Raw genomic sequence first — 21,975 nt, 5'->3', positions numbered from 1 at the left:
GACACTTTCAACATATTGGATGTTTGTCTAAAACCAATTAAAAGCAAAGCCGATTTATAAATAAGTAATTGCCGAACGCACATAAATAAAAATAACAGTTAAATTTATAAACTGAATTTATTTTCGTGATCAAGAAAAAAAATGACAGTGGACATTTTTGATACAGTTGTCTTACTACCTTATTGCAATGACAATACAGTCATTTATAATATCGAAGAAGCAATAAAAATCTTGCATATATTAATTTAAATCAAACTTTCAATTGTTTTTCTCTTGATATCGATTTATTAATTAATTAAATTAATGTATTATTTTTAGTTCTGAAATACAATTGGCAATTAGCATTATTGATGTTGCAAACTAATCTAATTTAATACGGAATATATTAGGAGTATGAGTAATAAAAGTAGTCGATTTTTTATTATAAATTTTTAAAATTGTAGAACACAATTATGTATTTTGCGAGGTTCAAACTATCTTTTGGCTTTTCTTCTTAATACTGATATTTCACTGTCTTTAAAAATATTGAGGATTAATATTCAAATATGAATATGTTGAAGGAAGATTAATATCGAATACTCGTATTGTTGAAAAGTATATGATCTAAGTTTACGGTAACGGTAGGTAACAATAAAAAATAAATCACAATATAATATCATTATTTCAGATGTTATCGGTATTAATAATGATTAAAAATGACCGATAAATTCATTCCTTTTTTAAAAAGCTATAAAAGATAGAATTAAGCTAAATATTCTATAATATATTTATATATATTAACCATTGTGATTTTTATTTTTTTTTTAACCATAATAATCTCATTACTCATGGATACATGTTTAATATAAAATAACATTTAATACTTTATTTATTCAAATCTGAAACACAGATTTTATAACCATCCAGTCGTTAAAAATGCGCCTTGATACTTCGATCGCGCGACCTGAAATTTTTTATAACATTTTGAATTAATCTGCATAGGCAAAATGAGGATTTATTTGAATATTGTATTGGGAGATGTAAATATTGATTTCCTACAGGCTTTGTCAATAACTTCGCAAGCATTACGAGCTTCTGCTAAAAGTATAATCGGACATATATTAAAGTATATAAAATCATAATGTTAACCAACCTGTAGAACGTCTTGGATACACCTTGCGAGAAAACGTAAATGGTTCTTCAGCTTCTTTAAAAATCCGCATTTGCATTGCATTTTCATTGACAGTAACGTTACTCTTTACAGCCTTAATGAGGTCGTCATAAAATATTGTCCATCTGGGTTTAAAATAGTCTGACACTATACCTAATATGTAATTGAAATTAATAGATGTAAAATTGTAAAAATAAAATAATTTTTGATATTACTTTATATTATTTATATTACTGCGGAAATATAAATTAAAATAAATACTCACCTGACCACTGTTTATTCGCATAGTCAACAATTTCACCATTTGGACCCCATAAGGTTATTTGATTTCGTGCGTTGTATTCAAAACGGACCCTTTCCTTCAAATGAAAACAATTATTAAGAAAACACTATTTGTTTTTAAGATCAGTATTTGATGATTCTTCAGTATGAAATATTCCCTATTTCATATTGCCTGGTTATTCAATTCGGTTCCGTAATATTGAGAATTATTGCTAAATTTGGGTATTGAATTCATGAGTGTGTCAATATCACTAACTCAGAGTATCACCTTGTAATGTTTATAATGATATAAAAGTAATATAACCGCTCAGGGGAGGTCCTAAGGGAAAAACCACGGACATGGGTGAATCAACTTTCCAAAGTTAATGGGGGTCATACATTTGGACGCGATTGGGGCACTCTAAATGGGTCAAAATGGAATTTTTCAAATTTAAACCATTATTTTTGGGTGATTGGGACGGGACATCAGAATTCCTTTTAAAGATATAGTTTTTTTAGCAAAGTATCTTATTTTGATCCCTAGTATCCGAAAATGATGTGTGCCTATGCGACTTTTTTTGGCCCATACAAATCGACCCGCTCTAATATATATATATATATATATATATATATATATATATATATATGTGTATATATATATATATATATATATATATCTAAGTGAATTGGTTCAGTTTAACAACGAAATACTGTTCTTACTTAGGACTCCTGATAATGTATTTAAAAATCTCCTGATAACTATTCAAAAATATTAATTTTTCATTTATTATCGATAGTAGATAACGATTCGTAACTTCAAGAAATGAATGCAAAAAATGCATAGTTTTTTCAAAAGATCAAAAACCAGCTTATCATATTGGATTAATGATGTTTAAATTATTTAAGGAAAAAATAACCTGATCGTTTGTAGCACTTGACTTGGCATCTTCTAACCATGTTGATAGCAGGAAATGCTCATTGCAAGCCAAAATTTCTTCAATGTCATTCAATAAATTCATGAATGAGCGTTTGATTTCATATAGTTCTTCCAAATTGCTCTTATTATAAGCGGACAATGTCTTCATATACAATTGATCAGCAATCTGTTAAAATGATTATGGTTATTATTACTATTAAGCATATAGTGTTTCCTTATATTTTGGAAGGTAATTTCTAACACTTATGTCTCAATTTATTTTAATAATTGATGTCTTAATTTGGGACAATGATACTTCTTAGGAATAATTAATAGTCATTTATTACTATATACCACTAAAGAGAAAATGATAATATAATAATTTCTCCACTTTTTATTTTGCTGGCATCATATAGTTATTATTATTATTATTATTTTGTAAAATAATTGAAAATATTTTTGAATTTAAGGTTTATGTACGTGCAATAATAATAGTTTAACCAGATTATTTAATCGCAATAAGCTCGATAGGTTTCAAAAATTGTATCCCTTTGTAAATAAAAATATTTCTAAAAACCCATCACAAAATTTTAATCAAATAGATAAATGTTAGAGAATTCATCGCTGATAATTAATTTATTCATCGTTAATATAATTGCAACGCTTAAAATACTGCATTAATATTTAAATACATAATTATGATGATTCACCTGTTGCAACACCTGCCGGGTGATGTCCACAAGATCATATTTAAACAAATGACTGTGACTAAATTGTTCTGAAGCATTCAACATATAACGCCAGGCTTCGATAACATTTGATGTATTATACCAATACTACAACAAAAGTAAGATAAAAAAATTCTATTAATAAATTTTAATTCATTTTAATTACCCGATTTCTGATCCTTAGAGAAGGCCTTCTGTTATAGGTATACTTGCCACGCATTCGTTCCGTGCCATTATAATTATAAACACTGTTCTGTATCAAAGATGAATAAATTAGATTAATCTATGAAAAATTGTATTATAGAAAACCCCACTGGTCAATCATTACCAAAAGTAAAATCCATGCGTTTTCGACGTTCGTATCTTTCACTCCATATCGGATAAGAGCATATTTTTGTACCCATGCTTCCAAATCGATTGGCTGATCAGAGTCTCTCCATGCCACTGAATATAATAATTCGTACAGAATGGAATTCTGGTTTATTCCCTCTGGTGCTGCACCAATACCGACCAGATTGGCACCATTGTTGACAGATTTTCTTGCATCGCTTATTCCCTGGTATAAAAAATATTGAAATGAAGCAGTAATTTCAAATTAATAATTGCAACCGCTTGGTTTAAATTTATGAATTATACGAATTTAAAACATGTTAATTGAGCGTTAACTATTACATATTGCAAACATATAAAAGTATATTTTTCGTAAAAATCACATTGAAATATTATTGTTAAATGCGATTAACAGAATAAGAAGCGCTATACTATGTAGAAAAGTTAATATAAATCATTTTGTTCATATTAATTGAACTCAACTTGACTTACAAGTACGCGAAATTTATCTTATAACATTACTGTAGATACCATAATAAAAATAATTACTGAAGATACCATATAAAATTTATAGTATTGAAGCATTTAAATTAATCTACAAAAATAAAAAAATAATTACGTGTTCTATAACTCAATTTAAATTCATGAAGTTTAAATATATATTTAAATTTTTATCAAATGTCAAGTAAAACAAAATTAAAAAAATCTAAAAGTTAAAAATTATATTATTAATATGCTATAATTTTCAAAATTTCATTTGATAAAATGCATTTAAAGCATAAAAATTTATACCATGGTAAAATTCAGCCCATTACTATCTCATTTACTAACTATTCAAAAAAAATTGGTTTAAGATGGTTGAATTTTCTCCAAAAATGATTTTATATGGAATAGTGGCTTATGTAGCATTGGATACCGCATGGGAAATTTATCTTAGATGTAGAAAGGTGAATTATTGATGATTCTAAAGGAACAATCGATAAAATCACATTCTTTTAGAAGTGATTTTAAAACATTTATATATAACTAGCAATGTAATTTTTTAAATTGTTATTCACAACAATTTTATAATTTTAGATTCGAGTTTATAAAACTACTCGCCAACCACCAGATGCAATCAAAAATTTCAAATCAGATACTTTTGCAAAGTCACGTTTATATTCAATAGATCGAGCAAAGTTCTCAATTTTTAAAATGCTATTCGGAACATGTTTGGAGATAGCTTCGTTGCTTAGACATGGATTATATACCAGTTGGAGCACAGCTACCAAAATAGCGGTTTCCATTGGTTTTGAATCTGATAACTTGTTTCCCATAACAATTACTTTTATTGTTATCGATAGCATAGTTTCGACAATAATCAATCTCCCTTTTATTATATATTATATATTTGTCGTCGAAGAAAAACATGGTTTCAATAATCAAACATTTGGATCTTTTATAAAGGACGGATTAAAACTAATTTTATTAGAACTGGTCATTTTGGTGCCGATACTGACTACGGTCATGTACATTCTTCAACACGGAGGCGAACATGTGCATATTTGGCTTTGGGGATTTACATGTATAGTAATGATCTTTATGGTGTTTATCATTCCAAAATGCATCCTTCCTCTATTTTTTAAATTCACGCCACTGCCGGCTGGACCGTTGCGAACATCTATAGAGCAGCTGGCTTCATCTGTAAATTTTCCGTTATCGCAAATTTTGGTAGTCGACGGCTCCACTCGTACTGGACACGAAAATGCATTATTCACAGGAAGTTTCAGAAATAAGCGTATTATATTATTCGATACATTGCTTAACGAAGTCGCCGGACATCTTCCTTACGAAAACGATGAAATACTAGCAATATTATGCCACGAAATCGGTCACTGGAAACATAAACATATAGGCAAAAAGCTTGCGTTGTCTCAGTTAACTGGACTAATAACATACAAGATTTTAAAATCCATGATCGATTATAGTATATTATATGAAGCGTTTGGATTTCCTGAAGGTATCGAACCTCCGATCATAGGATCTATCATTATACAACACTATGTGATGGCACCATATCAACGTCTTATAAATATCTTATTCACCTGGTATACGCGTCGCAACGAATATGAAGCCGACGCGTTCGCAGTGAAGATGAAATTAGGCAACCAGCTAAAGCTGGCTCTTTTAAAAATTACCCAGAACAATTTAGTATTTCCAGTTGAGGATTGGCTATGCTCAGTGTTCAACAACGACCACCCCACGCTTCTTGAACGGATTGAGTACATCGATAAAATTAAAAGTGATTAAAGTTGTGATCGTTTCTTATATTTATTCAAATCTCTGTCTTGCATTTTTATTATTAAAATAATTTTTAGATGTATATTAAAATGATTCCCTTGAAATTTCTGTTTATTTATTTAAAATTAAATAAAACCGGATGTATATGCGGCTTGACCGCATGGTATTGTTGATGAATAAATGCAGGCCGCACAAATAAGAGTCGCAGTTTATTAACTGAAATTATTTTCATGATTGAGAAAAATGATAACTGTGAACATTTGACAATGATACTAGTTGTATTGCTACTTATTGATCATTTACTTACACATATTTTATTTAGATATATTTATCAATGCATATGATAATTTACTTTGAAAATGATTCAAAATGACTCGAAACGACGAGAAAACAAAATTAGCGTACAAAAACTTCTCCGTCGGGATGTTGAGAACAATTCAATAATAGAAAATTGCAATAGTCCAGTAGTCCAGTCATTATAGTAAGTTCACCTCGGAATTCGAGATACCCAGCTGTAGGTTTTGAGACAACTTTAGGGTGTCAATATACAAGTATTTACCGACATAATGCTGGGTATCTCGAATTCCGAGATTCTTACCTAATTTAAGCTTAAATGACTGGACTAAAGTGATTTTCAAATCGTTGATACCGGTAATAAATGGCGACCCTAGACAACCCTAGATATGGTGCAACCCATAGATGTGCAACCGCTGCGCCATATCGGTTGTTGCCCAAACTAAGGTTTTTATCCTAACTTCACTCCGTTCGTATTCGTATTGACAGCTCGTTGACAGAAGCGCTGTGAGTAACTTGCACAATGTCAATGATGGCTTCACAATTTCATAACACAACTAATATATAATATAAATACATAGTGGATAATATATTATATCCAAATAAAGTGTAGGTTAATATTACGTTATTAACCAGTTGATTATTTTTTTTTCGAGTTTTTATCAAATTTCAATAAACTACACATATTTGCTGCTTATGCATGGAATGTAAATTTTTACGACAAATATATGGATAAATACATGAGTACTTTTCCTGAATTTTCAAAAACTATTTCCAACTCTAACCAGAATACAGATGATGCTGTTGCAAATCACGTAATAGTTCTAGATGAACCAGCAATCCATAATGCAAGTCTGGAAGCTTCGAAAATTCGCAATATTGTTACCCCAATTTTTAATAACTATAAGAAAACTATTTTGTCTGTAAAATCTGACAAAGGCGTTTTTGATAATACACATATCTTGGCAGCTACTCATGATATGAATAGTTTTGATAATTCCAAATCCGTATGCTTGGTGAATGAAGATGAATCAACAAAAATTGTAATACAAAAAGGAAATTACGCCGCCGTTTATAGCAAGGAATATCATAATGAATCGGTTAGGTGTAGTATCTGCAAGAAATATTTTAGTGATCAAGATATCTTAGAACAACATAAGAAGAATCACAGTCGAATACGAAATTTAAAATGCGACATTTGCAGCAAAACATTTGCGCGATGGGATTATTTTAATCGTCATTTGAAATCACATTCTACTAATGAATCTTTTGTTTGCAATCTCTGTGGTAAGGCATTTGCTTGTTTAGATCATCAAAAGATGCACATGAGAACTCATGCCCGGAATGGATATATAAAATGTGAATTCTGTGAAGAAACATTCACGCATATGGATCAATATAAAAAGCATTTAAAAATACATGAGTCTTTACCTATTCCGTGCAATTATTGTAATGAAACCTTCATGCATTTACAAGACTTACGACAGCATATGCGAATGAATCATTCTAGTGAGCAGAATTTCAAGTGTAATGAATGTGGCCAAGCTTTTACTAGGTCGTACCATTTGGAAGGCCACATGAGAACAGTTCACAATGGAGAACATCCCTTTAAATGCAATGCTTGCAATAAAATATTTACGAGATTGTCACACATGCAGGTACATGTTTGCACTCCCACAGAACCTATTCAATATTCTATGTTAGAATTAAGTAATATGTAATTAAATTATGGCGTCATTCTTACTTTAAATAATAAATAAAACATAATTATTGATATAAACATTTTTTACCTTGTTAACATTATAAGCCTGCCCAAACATTCCTAAAGTTCCTCCAAAATTATGCAAAGCACACCAAATGAATCCATGTCCATAGAAATAATTTGTTTTGTCGAACTGAGAATTTTGTTCAGCTTGAAGATCCAATAGAATCAAACCACCCTAAATATATGTAGAATGCACATACAATAGTAGATACAATAAATAACAGTACACATACAAAAGATCTAAATTGTTTGTAATTGATCTTGCATTTAAATAATGTAGCCTTATATATATATATATATATATATATATATATATATATATATATTAATATTATCATCGAAAGAGACATCACTCAGAAATTAGCAAATCTGTGCCACCAGTAATACTTAACCAAATCTTGAGATTCCGATTCAAATTATTTTAATTTTTATTTATCACCGTGATTTTTCGAGTATAAAACTGAATATAAAAATAATAAATATAAAATAAAATACATTGTTGTGCAACCAATATTCTTCCAATTCATAAATTCCATTGATATTATATATATATATATATATATATATATATATATATATATATATAATATATATAGTATATAAAATACATTGTTGCTATCCCCTTGCATGTAAAATTATAAAATATAGGATTCTAATTGGAATGTGATAAAAATACAATTTTTTTAGAGATTACACCAAAATATTTTTTTTAAATATTTTATATAATCAAATATATAAATATCATCAAAACATTTGAATATAGTTTGCAATATATAAGTTGTGTTTTGTGTAAGCAAGAAGAAAATTATGATCAAACAAAAAGTGAAAAAATATAATGTTTTCCAATTGCTTAGTTTCAAAATCGAGATTAATAAAACTCACCACCGGAATGGCCTTCAGAAAACTTTTAATGCGATCTTGTGTCCAATAAGGATCATGAACAAACATCCATGCCTGTAGCAACCTGAAATAAATATATTTATACTATAGTCATGGAGTTTTGTTCACAAAACATTCTATACTTTTTAATCATTACTTTTGGTGATTATTTAGTTAATTAATTATTTACCAACCAAATTGACTTCGGATCTCTTCTGAGCATACAATTATATAAACTCTCAGCTATATGCCGAACGTAATCCTGTCCACCAGGAGGAACGATTTCATTAAATGGATCAGCGAAGTAAACATTACTTATACCAACATTTTGATAAGCATGTGTAAGTTCTTCATGAAAGTATGATGATATTGTGTCAAATAATGTGTCCGACGGATCCAAAAAATAACCTGCGCTGTATTTCTTTGTAAAATCATTCCATTTAGGCAATTCTGTAGTATTGGTATCAGGGTATAGTCTGTGAAATATTTGTTTTATTAACATCATAAGTTAGTGAGACACATATGCTGATAAAAGTTGTTACGACCTTTTAATAGCTATCGGAATATGTCCAGCGAAAGTAGGTAGAGCTACTATTATTCCTAAATTCTGCAATTTTCTTAATATCAAACGTTGCAAATTATGTTGTTTCTCCAACCAAACCATAGATGGTGGACCACCCCACGGTCCAATATTACCCATTCGTTGCCTAGAATTTGATAAACAGAATAAATAAAATTAGTTTATAAACTATAGTGATGATTTTGCATGAATATTTACTTATAAAATCATATAATAATGATGCACTTTTTATCATACAAATAGAATTATAACTAATTATCTATAATTTACTATTATTGTAGTTGTACAATATTTAATTGAAAGAAAGGTGTACGGCGCAGAAAGTACACCGTTATCTACGCCAAATTTGTATATAAATTTACATAATATAGCTTATATCGATTTCCATATTGTTTAATAATATACTCTTAGTGTCCAGTCATATATAATATATAACCATGGTTAAATAATATGAAAATCGCATATAAGTTTTAAAACAAACCATGGCCAAGAATGGTGGCCCAGCAAAAACCTCAATGGATTCTTCTTCACTCAATCCAAGTTCTGGTAGGTTTTCAACCAAACTAATTCTTGCATTGGGGCCAAAACCAAATAACCCTTCAAGGCTAACCAATCAATGTGCTTTCGCCATTGGCGCCACGTCCACCAAGCGTACGAATATGAAAATGTGCAAACATTTTGGAATAACGCAATCTAAGGTTAAAAAGAAAAAAGTTATAAGAGATAATTAAACTGCTAGTTTTATTTATTTGGTACATACGGTTCTCTAGATGTTACTGTAACATTAGCCTTTGGTAGAATGTCCGGTAAGGAAAGTTGTGTTCCTTCCCATGCTACTTGGCAGTTTACAAAACTCTGTCAAGTAGTGATAAAATCCTTGAGTAGCTGCTACTCCAGTATTGCCGGTGAGACACATATGCTGATAAAAGTTGTTACGACCTTTTAATAGCTATCGGAATATGTCCAGCGAAAGTAGGTAGAGCTACTATTATTCCTAAATTCTGCAATTTTCTTAATATCAAACGTTGCAAATTATGTTGTTTCTCCAACCAAACCATAGATGGTGGACCACCCCACGGTCCAATATTACCCATTCGTTGCCTAGAATTTGATAAACAGAATAAATAAAATTAGTTTATAAACTATAGTGATGATTTTGCATGAATATTTACTTATAAAATCATATAATAATGATGCACTTTTTTATCATACAAATAGAATTATAACTAATTATCTATATATTTTACTATTATTGTAGTTGTACAATATTTAATTGAAAGAAAGGTGTTACGGCGCAGAAAGTACACCGTTATCTACGCCAAATTTGTATATAAATTTACATAATATTAGCTTATATCGATTTCCATATTGTTTAATCATATACTCTTAGTGTCCAGTCCATATATTAATATATAACCATGGTTAAATAATATGAAAATCGCATATAAGTTTTTAAAACAAACCATGCCAAGAATGGTGGCCCAGCAAAAACCTCAATGGATTCTTCTTCACTCAATCCAAGTCTCTGGTAGGTTTTCAACCAAACTAATTCTTGCATTGGGGCCAAAACCAAATTAACCCCTTTCAAGGCTAACCAATCAATGTGCTTTCGCCATTGGCGCCACGTCCACCAAGCGTACGAATATGAAAATGTGCAAACATTTTGGAAATAACGCAATCTAAGGTTAAAAAGAAAAAAGTTATAAGAGATAATTAAACTGCTAGTTTTATTTATTTTGGTACATACGGTTCTCTAGATGTTACTGTAACATTAGCCTTTGGTAGAATGTCCGGTAAGGAAAGTTGTGTTCCTTCCCATGCTACTTGGCAGTTACAAAACTCTGTCAAGTAGTGATAAAATCCTTGAGTAGCTGCTACTCCAGTATTGCCGGTTATTTTCACCGTTGAATTATATTCGCTTGATTTATATAGCTAACAAAATTTATTCAAATAAATATGGTTTACTAATTTTAGTATTTTCTTGAAAAGTTATGGATTGCTTACTCTAATAGTCTAAATATACTTTCCTTTTATAGCGAGACTTTCAATATCTCTTTTACCATGCAGTAAATAACATGTTTAACACATTCACGCCGGCGCGGGCCACGTGATTTGCATGAGACTGCTCTACCGGGCCACCGGTGACTCCCATTTCGAAGCCAAAAACCAATATTTTATAAATTTTTGATGCGAAATATTAAGCTGGATTAGTTTTATAGATTTTCTCATAATACAATCCATAATAATATTATCTTATTTAAATGCCGTGTGGCCATAAAAGCTGCCACAACTGTAATTAATAATACAGCCTTTCTTATAGGCTTTATTATCAAATAAGTTTGAAACGTGTATAATTGCCTATTATGATCTTGAAAATATTATAGCTATCCTTTCGTTTTCGAAAAGTAAATACAAAATGCGTAAAATTAAAAATCAGCTTTAAATATTGTGCAACTAAATATAAATTCTCTAAAGCGTTGGACTTCAAAGTTGAAAACAGCGACCTTTTGTTTTGGACATAAAAATTAAAATAATATTCAATACCTTTCGACAACAAAAAAAATTGCTAACTATGCCAGAATGATTTAAAACAAATTTTCTGAAAATTGTTGTTTGGCTTTAACGTTTTTATCCATCATTGCTTTTGCTCGTTGGGGGCCCCCCTGTTCCGGGGGACCCATATAATTGATACGGCTGATACGGTAGTTACGCCCCTGACCGTAATACCCCAGCTAAGAATAAAGCCAAAGCTTTTAAAAAATTTATAAGTAGATATATTTATCGTTTTAAAAATAAAAATAATATAATTATTCAAACATTAAAATAAAAATAATCAACAACACAACATACGTGGAAAGATGATCTACCATCGACGCCAATGTTAGAATCAACGTGTACTTCGAACATGTGAGCATGGTTGGGTAAAAGCCTTCTTATAACACCTTCAGCGGCTTTTTCTTGCACTCTTGATGGTGTTCTCCTATTCATATCAGCCAGAATGTTTGCAATTCGTGCTGTAATATTGTATATTACTTGTATGGAGTAAAACTTTTTTGTTTACGGGTGATATGTTTCATAAATATTATTAGTATCAAAATCGTTACTACATTTCTTTAGTTGACATTTTATAAAAGAATGTGAAAGATGAAACAATAAAACTCGCAAAGCGGATTTTATCTTAGAAAGGAACGTTTAAAAATATACTTTGTTGATAGAGTAAAAAACTATGCTTCCTTGAATTTTGTTAGCATTCTCAAAAATGCCACCAGAGGAACGTGGCTTATTTATTATGTCTTCGGACATATCATTTAACCCTTTGCTTCCCTTCTGGGAGGACAACGTATCTCTAGCATATCATGCACCAATTATTAATAATTGGTGCAAATATAATATAATTATATTATATTTGTTTATCTATGCATATCATTCGGTTGTCCTTCCTAAGGGGATTTGATAGAGTATTAGCGATTATGGATAATGAAATTATTCCAATGCATTTTTTTAAGAAACACGTGTTCTCTTTCATTTTCCATTAGAATGGCACAATTACTAGATATATGGTAAAATTAATAAAATGCACGATAAATAAATCAACCATTTTACACGTCAAAAAAGTTTTTTTTAACTTCCCGTAAGGCAAGTTATAGTAATCGCAAAAAATTCGAAAATGAAATTTTTTATATATTTTTACGTTTCAGAGGTTTCTGAATATTTTGGCATACCTAGAAAAAATGGATGTATGTGTGTGTGTGCGGATACAAATTTTTGTCGACGATTTCGGAAACACTTTCTATGGGTTTCGTAACATTGTTCGCAGTGCGATTGCTTTCAAAAAAAGTTCAAAATTTCCAAAATATTTCAAAATAAAAAAAAACATTTTTTTCAAAAAAGTCTTTTTTATAATTTTAAATTTCCTAAAAAATCTATATTTTTCCAGTTTGAATCAAATTTAATCTTTTAAAAAAAAATAATTTTTGGTACGAGAAGTTCCAGCAATTTGCCTTAAGGCACGATGCCACACAATTAATTACGAATAAACGGCCCGGCTGATCTTTACCAAAACCTGATTAGCACGAACCAGCTGATATATTTGGAACGGTTTTTAAATGTTCAGAATCGGTTCAGGATTTTATGTGAAAACACAAACTTCTTCTTCGAGTTGTAAATGAGTTTTGTTTTTTTGATTAATTCATATAAATTTTAGTTCTAGAATTATACTGTACAATATCACGTTTGCAGGACGTAAATTTTAGTTCAAAAGTGGCCTCGAGTTGCTCCTAGGTATAACGTCTGAAACGGTCAAGGTGTGGAAGGGTTAACAAAATCCATACCTCCAGCAATAACAACATTTGTGATGAATATTCATGTTATACCTATTTAAATCTAATCTTTTCATAAGACTTATAAAGAAATTTTTAGCTGCGAATATAAAAAAATGCGCTATTAAAACGCGTATAAAAGAAGCGTGAATAAGAAACTTCTATACTTTAACTATATATTTATAACTATACATACATAATACACACACATATATATATATATATATATATATATATATATATATATATCTTCTATATATATAAAAATAAGTCGGGTTTTCCTTCCTGACGAAATAACTCCAGAACGCACGAACCGATTTCGACAATTTTGCATTCGTGGGAAAGGTCTCGGGCTCCGCAAGGTTTATAGCTAAGAAAATTAGTTGTGCATGGCATCGTGCCTTAATGCAAGCTGCTGGAACTGCACGCACCGTAATTAAAAATTCGAGTAATAAAAATAATCAATAACTGTTTTAAATAATTTCAAATAGATTATCTTCTATATATATATATAAAAATAAGTCGGGGTTTTCTTCCTGACAAAATAACTCCAGAACGCACGAACCGATTTCGACAATTTAGTATTCGTTGGAAAGGTAACGGGCTCCGCAAGGTTTATAGCTAAGAAAATTAGTTGTGCATGGCATCGTGCTTTAATGCAAGCTGCTGGAACTCCCGCACCGTAATTAAAAATTCGAGTAATAAAAATAATCACTAACTGTTTTAAATAATTTCAAATAAATTATCTTCTATATATATAAAAATAAGTCGAGTTTTCCTTCCTGACGAAATAACTTCAGAACGCACAAACCGATTTTGACAATTTTGCATTCGTTGGAAATGTCTCGGGCTCCGCAAGGTTTATAGCTAAGAAAATTAGTTGTGCATGGCAACGTGCCTTAATGCAAGCTGCTGGAACTTCACGCACCGTAATTAAAAATTCGAGTAATAAAAATGATCAATAACTGTTTTAAATAATTTCAAATAGATTATCTTCTATATATATAAAAATAAGTCGGGTTTTCCTTCCTGACGAAATAACTCCAGAACGCACGAACCGATTTCGACAATTTTGCATTCGTTAGAAAGGTCTCGGGCTCCGCAAGGTTTATAGCTAAGAAAATTAGTTGTGCATGGCATCGTGCCTTAATGCAAGCTGCTGGAACTTTACGCACCGAAATTAAAAATTTGAGTAATGAACATTAGTGAGAATTATCAGAATTATGCTTGGTTAAGTCAACGAGCAATTCTTACCGCAAAGAATAATGATGTACACGCACTGAATTTCACCATTCAATCAAAAATTGCTGGCGATTTGGTGACATACCAATGATTCTGACTGGTCTTCCGTTTGACTTCAAACGATTGCAATTTCCAGTTGGCCTTGCGTTCGCAATAACAAGTCGCAAGGCCTATCGCTTAGTGTTTGCGGGATAAATTTCAAATAGATTATTTAGAAAATCATTGTTTTTCACATGGGCAATTATACGTTGCCTGTTCACGAGTTGGAAAACCATCCCTTTGTTAACGTGAGACCAAAAAAACAAAAAATGTGGTTGACCAAAGAGCACTTCAATGAAACGGATAATTTGCGGATTCACTTTCATTTACTTAGAGAAGTTCAACTAAAAAACACTTCATTTTTGTAATCGAAATAAATTCATTACTGTTGTGCAATAAAATCAAATTTTTCCTTTTCAAATATAAAACAAACAAAAAAATTCTTTATCTTTCTCACGAAACCATGTGGTGGCGAAACGGAGTTCGTTGGGTTTGCTAGTATATTATATATATATATATATATATATATATATATATATATAAACAGATACATATTCCAGACGGTCAATATTTTGTTGTATGTATGTATGATATATAACGAATATAAATGTTTGATATAAAGTTAAATGCATGACTAACTTACGTTCACAGTTATATGTTTGTATGAATATTAAAAAGTAACATAGTGTGGCTATTTTCCACATCTTTATTTGTATAATGTATTTTAATACTATTTGGATAAACAACACAGCACTCACAGATAACAAACAGAAGTGTACTGCTCTTAATTCGAAAGCGCTTTTAAATAATCATATACACCAATTTGCTGAGCAAAAATTTAGAGCAACATAATTTTTAATTCAAAGCGGATTAGTAAATTAAGTAGTCGCCTATCAAAAATTTACTATCGCATCTACTTTTATATTTAGTAGCGTCAGCGACGACTTTCTTCACTACTTGTACCACCATAGGAAATTATCAAGAGTTCAAGGTTCAGATTCAGATCATCTCATTTTAGTAGTAGGACATAATAAATTTATTTTGATTGTATTCATTATATGTAGGTATGTGTCATTCGCTGTACATAAGGATGCACATTGCTTATTATCATAAAATTATAGATAAACATAAAGTATAAATATATATTTGTACAGACTTTCTTTTTTCGCGAGAGTTATGATTAACAGCGCTTTTCGGCGGTGAAATAAACCAAGTCCTCCTTACTTATCAAAGAACGTGATTTCAGAAATATACTGTAGTAGTAGTTGAGAAAATTAAAAGCTTACTATCAAAGACAGGATATATCTCCTAGACATCAGAAATGTAAAAAAAAGTCTTGGTGCCCTTTTCTTCTAAATTTCGATTAAGAAAATAAATTAAATTCATAGAAAACTTCTTAACTTTTCTTATTTAGAAGATGATTGTACCGATTAAAAGAAAAACGAGTCAATTTTTTTTTGTCTTATTATTAATTATGACCTTATAACAAAATATAGTACATATGTATTCGGTATGCAGTGGAATGTTATGTAAATATTCGGTATACATCCGAAAATATTAACTTATTGTCAACCGGGCAGGACGCATAAATGTTTTCTCAAAAGTATCATACGGACCAGGAGTATATCGACTTTTAAAATTATACTGGTTTGTGCTTTCATTTGTACTTCAAAAATATTTATAAACAATATATATATATATATATATATATATATATATATATCAAAGTTTTTCATTTATTTTGTATCAATATCAATTTATTCAATATCAATATGTATGTAATTATATCGCTCGATTAACAGGTTGACAGCAGCGAATAGACCAAGTCCCAAATTCCATGCAAGCTTAAATATATAACTATATATATGCAATATATATAGATTTTTTGGCATTGGCGGGACTTTACACGGTACATCCTATACCGAGTACGTAATACATATCAAGATGCATGTCGATAACAATTGGAACATTAATCACTAATAACTATTTGCAAGTGCAAATTTTGTGGGTGAAGTGTATAATTTGTAATTAAATAATAACTTAATAATTTCAAATATGATCACATATCTTGTATGCAAGAGGTTCGAGAAATATGTAACCATATATTATTAAAATTATATATGTATTTATATTTTTACTGAAGATAAGAAAAATTAACAGTTGGGATTAGCAATTGTATATATAATTGGTGAAGATTGGTCAAAGTAGTCATATATGCAAAATAAAACGTTTTTGCCCTATTAATACCTGAGAAGTTTCTGTTTAATTAAGTAAATATATAAGTTGAAAGTTCAAAAATTTATTTATATATCTTGAGATTTTCAACTAAGCTATGTGCGTAAAAGTCAGCAAATTATAAGTTTATCAAAATCAATCAAAAATGTTACACATATTTAAACTGAAAATATGATATTATAAAACAAAAATAATACAAAACATTTGATATAGCTAAAAGTCATAATTAATGTACATAGTTACATATTAATTTATAATATAAGTCATACTTCTCAAGATATACCATCATTTATAAAAATGCATAAGTAAATTGAAACAACTAATATGTTTCTCATGCATAACATTATAATACTAACTTTGTTCAATGTGGTATTTCACTCTCACATTCAAAAGTTTAATGACTTCATCAAACATTCTTAACACTAGTAATTTGATGATTTTTAGTCCTGCTTGGAAGTAGGTTTCTTCTTTTCTACTTCAAAGTATGCTCTATATATAAATAGTCCTAAAGCAAAATGTAATACTATCACAGCAGCTACAGCCGATAAGACATTACTGGTTACTGTATTCGTATTTAAAATTCCATCAAAAAGTACACTTTTGGTTATGAAAAATGTTGTGACTGGCATAACGATAATTGTGATGCAATAGAACAGAACTGTTCTGAAGATCCCAAAGTCGATGGAATCCTAAAATTGAGACATGAATTAAATCAAAAAATGATTGCTGTAATATATATGTATACATATATATATATATATATATATATATATATATATATATATATATAATAAAGTAATATGCATAAACTTAATGCAAAATATTTAGAATTAATCAAAATGTAATCTTTAAACAAATATCGGTTTGAAAATATCAGGCAGTCCATCTCATATTATTATATTATAGCACTTAAACATATTAATTGAATAACTTGGAGTTTAAAACCTAGTAGACCTAACTTTACAAATATTTTACAGTGCTTTTCTACTCAGGTAAACTTAAAAACTTTAATATTTTATGTTACGTTATTTCTAAGACATACATTTTTTTTAGAATCAGACATCCTATGTTATTAAAATTCGGTATAAACACAACTTTGTTACTTTACTACTGCTTTAATACTATTAAAATCGAAAAAGCACGTGAATGACAGTTCAAATTTATCTTGTTTGTGCAGAGATGTCATCGTTTGACAGCAAAGTGACACTTGAGTGTCACTGAGTGCCTTCTTCTTGGGTGACTTTACTCTTAATTAAAAGATAAAATATAAGATACTAATTCGATCCATTCTATCCTATCCTTGTTTTGATTAGATAATAGATACTGTTGACCGATAAATATTAAATCTTGCGGCCGAAAATCAGATATTTAGCAAACTTTATTTCTAACTAAAGTTACCAAAGGGTTGCCAGAAATGACAGTAACGGTTTTTACATTTAAAATAAAACTCACATTTTTTTAAATCCAATTTGTGAAGGAAAATGTTTTAATAAATAATAAATATTTGAATTATATTTCTTGTCTTCTATCTATATCACATTATATATTATATTATCTACACAGTCATTGCATTTAATTTAATTAAATATAATATTTTTTGCATTGATTTTTTATTTATTTTATATGAGAAAGCTAATTTATGAAGACCAGGGATATTATATAATATATATTATATTTAGAGTAAATATAAAATCTTTGAGTTAAATATAAATGGTTGAAACCTAAAATATAAAGTTTGAAACATTTCACCATAATATTTTATTTTATTAATCAAAGATTAGTCTTCAAATATTTGAGAAATTTGAAAACTAGGGCGGCTTATTAATGAAGCCTTACTCGTTCGCTTGGCGCTCTTGACCCAATCAGCACTTTTATAGAAAAAAAAAATTACAATGTAAGTTTGAGTAAAACTAAAGTTTCAATTTTAAATAACTTAATATATTATGAATATAAATAAACTAAATATGAATGAATGTAATTTTCTATCATTTTGCTATCACCGTGTTGCTCAAGGAACATAATAAGATTTCGTATACCCTGCTTTGCCAAAACAATTACAGAACATCTGAAGTAGTTGCACATACATAGGAGAAAGTTCCCCATCATCAAGTTTTATTTATATGTGATGGGTGTTAGTGAGCAGATCTGCCTAAATACATGTTTATTGTAAAGATCAATGTTTAGTAATTCACTAGTTGTCCAGAAATTGACTTCTAATTGAAAATGTTGATTGGTTAATTATAATATTAGAGATAGAATGATCATAATTATCCATTCCAAACAATAATAATGCATATTTATATCAGATAACAATTTGTATCAATTCATAATTCATCTCTATTAATGGTCTAATGATAATAAAAATTTATAATGCAAAAGTTAATTAAAAATAATTTAAAATGCAAAAGAATAATAAAAATTGATGAATGATGCAAAATAATTTATGTTTTTAGCTAAAATCATGCCCAGCTATATAATCAAGTGTATAATTAAGAAATTAATTTGTAAAAAGACGAGTAATTAGTCTATAAAAAGTATATTTATAGACTACTACTACTTCCCATATAAGGTGTATTTGGTATTTTAGACGTTTTTAGTTATATTTAGGTTTGCCTTGTTTTATGTTTTCTTTCGAATTTTTTTTATTAATTTGAAAAAATTATTTTATATTGGAATATTATAATCTATATAATTGAAAAATTATGTTCACTTACTTTTTAGGTCAATATGTATAAAAATTATCAGGTTCAAAAGAAGAAAAATAAAAAATAATTAAATATCTTCTAATTCACAGTAAAATTTCAAATTCAAGCAGAATCACTTATATATTCTTCATCACTTAAATAAGTATCCTTTGTAAACTTCTTGACTTTTTTGGAGCATGTTTCATTAAGTAAGCTACTTTCTAAAGAATCAATTTCTTGTTCCCTTTTCCTTTGCTGCAATTTTCAATGTAATTATAATGAAAACTCTTTTCTGAAAATAGTAACTGATAAAACAAATTTAACTCACTTCATATAATATTGCTTTACTTAGGGTTTCATCATCAGAATCTTCAAACATTTCTTTGGATTTATTTATTTCTAATTTTCTTGTTTCATTTTTCCTCTTCCGAGATTTTTTAGGAGGCGGCTGTCTGTCTCCTAATGTGTTTATGGGACACTTGTAGCTTAGGTGACCCTTTTCTCCGCACTCATAGCACGAAGATTTATCAAGATATTCCTTCCTTAAAAAAGATAAACAATAGTTAGAAATCATATACATATAGAACAGATCGAAAACTACTCTATGCAAAAAAACAGGAAAATATTGAATTATTAATTCCAATAAATTTGTATTATAAAGTGCACTTCAATAATCAACAATTAAATAAAGGGTCACCATACTATTATACCTTTTTATGAAGTCCTTAGTCCGGCCATTATCAGACGCAATACTGCATTTGATTGTCCTGTCAAACATCTGAAATAAAAATGTATCTCATAAGATAATAAAAATGCTATATAAAATGTATAATGAATTGACAAATAAATAAGCCAAGGTAAAGTAATTTAATAAGTAAAGTCAAAGAACCCAAAGTAGTACTTGTTTTTGGAAACAAATCTTTAAATAATAAAAAATAAATAAGATGATTGCAATGAATCTTGAAAAAAATTGTTGAATGTTTCCAATTCTTAACATACAAATTTTGAGCAGTTTGTTGAATTCTAAAAACTAACACTTTATGTATTTTAATAAAAGGCTTACATCTATTTCTATAGATCAGCCATCAGATATAGAAATTCAATATATTTAGTATTGGAACAATAGCATTTTAAAGATTTGAACTCTTTGAGATGATGTTATTTGAATCATTTGGTTAATATGTTTTACAATCAATAAGTTATAATATGTGGTCCTTTCAATATATACAGAAAATATCAAAATCAAACCAGCATTATTCTTTTTTTTCTTCTTGAATGTAAAACTACTTACAATACTATTATTTACAGATTTTACACATTCTTGAGCATCTTCCGGTTTCAAAAATAATATAAATGCAACTCCTCGAGACTTTCTATTGTCCTTTCGTTTCATAACTGTCACTCTACAATCAAATCAAATATAATACTTTACTAATTAAAAATAAGATTTTGAACAAAAATATTGTTACTTTACTATCTTCCCATATTTTTCATATATTTTATGCAGATCGTTGTTTGTCAGGGAATATGGTAAATTAGACATATAAACAGTGCTTTTACTAGGAGCTAATTTGCCACTCATTGCACTAAAATCAAGTCGAGAATTTCATACGAAGCTACTTTAACAAAATATATTTTGCTAGAAAAATAATCAACATAACCTCTGCAATATTGACAATTCAAAAAAAAAAACATTCAGAGATCTATTTAAATATACTATATAGATATTCACCATTATGTTCATTTGCTAGCTGTTTCTTCGTATCCAGGAGAAAGCATCCCATAGATAAATAAACATAAAGAAGTAAGTATCAACTGGTCAACCAAATGCAATTTTAATCCATTCAGAAAAATGTGCTACTAGATTTTATGAACTATTCTTAAGCACGTATTTGATGAATCATTAAAGCCCTAGACAATATTAGAATATGATTTATTCATATGATTAAAGCTTGATATTTTTCTAGACTGCCACTCTACAATCATATAAAATATTTTTTCAAAAATAAGATTTTAAACATTTACAATGTGCAGTTGTAAAGAGTAATGGGTCATGAATGGGTCTATCCTTGACAAACGCAATTCTAGCAAAGCACTTCGGTTAGATATAAAGTATTAATTTTAGTCAATCATTATTTAAAAACCATCTGATGGAACTCGATATTGAAATTTACACAATATAATCAAATGAGTTTTGATATTATGGCAATGTATTTTCATGTAAAATCATAACATTTAAATAGTAATTCCAAACAATATTAAATTTCTTTAAA

General features: G+C 29.1%; 3 protein-coding genes across 5 annotated transcripts; all 3 read right to left on the bottom strand.

Moving 5' to 3' along the window:
• Positions 1-834: 834 nt before the first annotated feature.
• Positions 835-12,171, bottom strand: LOC113385785 (alpha-N-acetylglucosaminidase-like). The gene is made up of 15 exons (XM_026623621.1): positions 12,034-12,171; positions 10,931-11,115; positions 10,647-10,862; positions 10,123-10,284; positions 9,149-9,310; positions 8,798-9,079; positions 8,607-8,688; positions 7,750-7,899; positions 3,384-3,611; positions 3,222-3,308; positions 3,038-3,163; positions 2,329-2,514; positions 1,416-1,509; positions 1,133-1,303; positions 835-943 (listed from the first exon to the last, which is right to left on the bottom strand). The coding sequence occupies exons 1-15, from the start codon at positions 12,169-12,171 to the stop codon at positions 873-875; spliced, it is 2,340 nt and encodes a 779-aa protein (XP_026479406.1). The 3' UTR covers positions 835-872.
• On the bottom strand, positions 12,071-18,182 carry LOC113384769 (vacuolar ATPase assembly integral membrane protein VMA21 homolog). The gene is made up of 3 exons (XM_026622527.1): positions 18,061-18,182; positions 17,375-17,707; positions 12,071-12,197 (listed from the first exon to the last, which is right to left on the bottom strand). The coding sequence occupies exons 1-2, from the start codon at positions 18,079-18,081 to the stop codon at positions 17,459-17,461; spliced, it is 270 nt and encodes an 89-aa protein (XP_026478312.1). The 5' UTR covers positions 18,082-18,182; the 3' UTR covers positions 12,071-12,197; positions 17,375-17,458.
• Positions 18,183-19,015: 833 nt separating this feature from the next.
• On the bottom strand, positions 19,016-21,543 carry LOC113385199 (zinc finger CCHC-type and RNA-binding motif-containing protein 1-like). 3 transcript variants are annotated; one of them, XM_026623023.1, is made up of 6 exons: positions 21,435-21,543; positions 20,994-21,105; positions 20,413-20,480; positions 20,031-20,244; positions 19,733-19,957; positions 19,016-19,167 (listed from the first exon to the last, which is right to left on the bottom strand). In XM_026623023.1, the coding sequence occupies exons 2-5, from the start codon at positions 21,093-21,095 to the stop codon at positions 19,826-19,828; spliced, it is 516 nt and encodes a 171-aa protein (XP_026478808.1). In that variant the 5' UTR covers positions 21,096-21,105; positions 21,435-21,543; the 3' UTR covers positions 19,016-19,167; positions 19,733-19,825. The 3 variants fall into 3 exon arrangements, with proteins under 3 accessions (XP_026478808.1, XP_026478806.1, XP_026478807.1); XM_026623021.1 differs by lacking the exon at positions 21,435-21,543 and adding an exon at positions 21,172-21,364; XM_026623022.1 differs by lacking the exon at positions 21,435-21,543 and adding an exon at positions 21,177-21,310.
• Between the last annotated feature and the right edge of the window lie 432 nt (positions 21,544-21,975).

The sequence above is a fragment of the Ctenocephalides felis genome, unplaced genomic scaffold (genome assembly GCF_003426905.1).
Source record: "Ctenocephalides felis isolate EL2017-DRISC unplaced genomic scaffold, ASM342690v1 CF-g0.4_SCAFFOLD_03571, whole genome shotgun sequence".
Classification (NCBI taxonomy): Eukaryota; Metazoa; Arthropoda; class Insecta; order Siphonaptera; family Pulicidae; genus Ctenocephalides; species Ctenocephalides felis.
Note: the sequence above shows the minus strand (reverse complement) of the source record. Positions and strands in the feature narration are given on the sequence as shown.

Coding starts and splice junctions, on each gene's coding strand:
- LOC113385785 (XM_026623621.1), bottom strand. CDS start 12,171: ATGAATAGGAGAACACCATCAAGAGTGCAAGAAAAAGCCGCTGAAGGT. Junction 3,309..3,383: donor ACGCATGGATTTTACTTTTG/GTAATGATTGAC, acceptor TCTTTGATACAG/AACAGTGTTTATAATTATAA. Junction 944..1,132: donor GTATCCAAGACGTTCTACAG/GTTGGTTAACAT, acceptor AAAAAATTTCAG/GTCGCGCGATCGAAGTATCA.
- LOC113384769 (XM_026622527.1), bottom strand. CDS start 18,081: ATGTCTGATTCTAAAAAAAAT. Junction 17,708..18,060: donor TGTCTGATTCTAAAAAAAAT/GTATGTCTTAGA, acceptor TCTCAATTTTAG/GATTCCATCGACTTTGGGAT.
- LOC113385199 (XM_026623021.1), bottom strand. CDS start 21,284: ATGAGTGGCAAATTAGCTCCTAGTAAAAGCACTGTTTATATGTCTAAT. Junction 21,106..21,171: donor AAATATGGGAAGATAGTAAA/GTAACAATATTT, acceptor ATTTGATTGTAG/AGTGACAGTTATGAAACGAA. Junction 20,245..20,412: donor ACTAAGGACTTCATAAAAAG/GTATAATAGTAT, acceptor ATCTTTTTTAAG/GAAGGAATATCTTGATAAAT.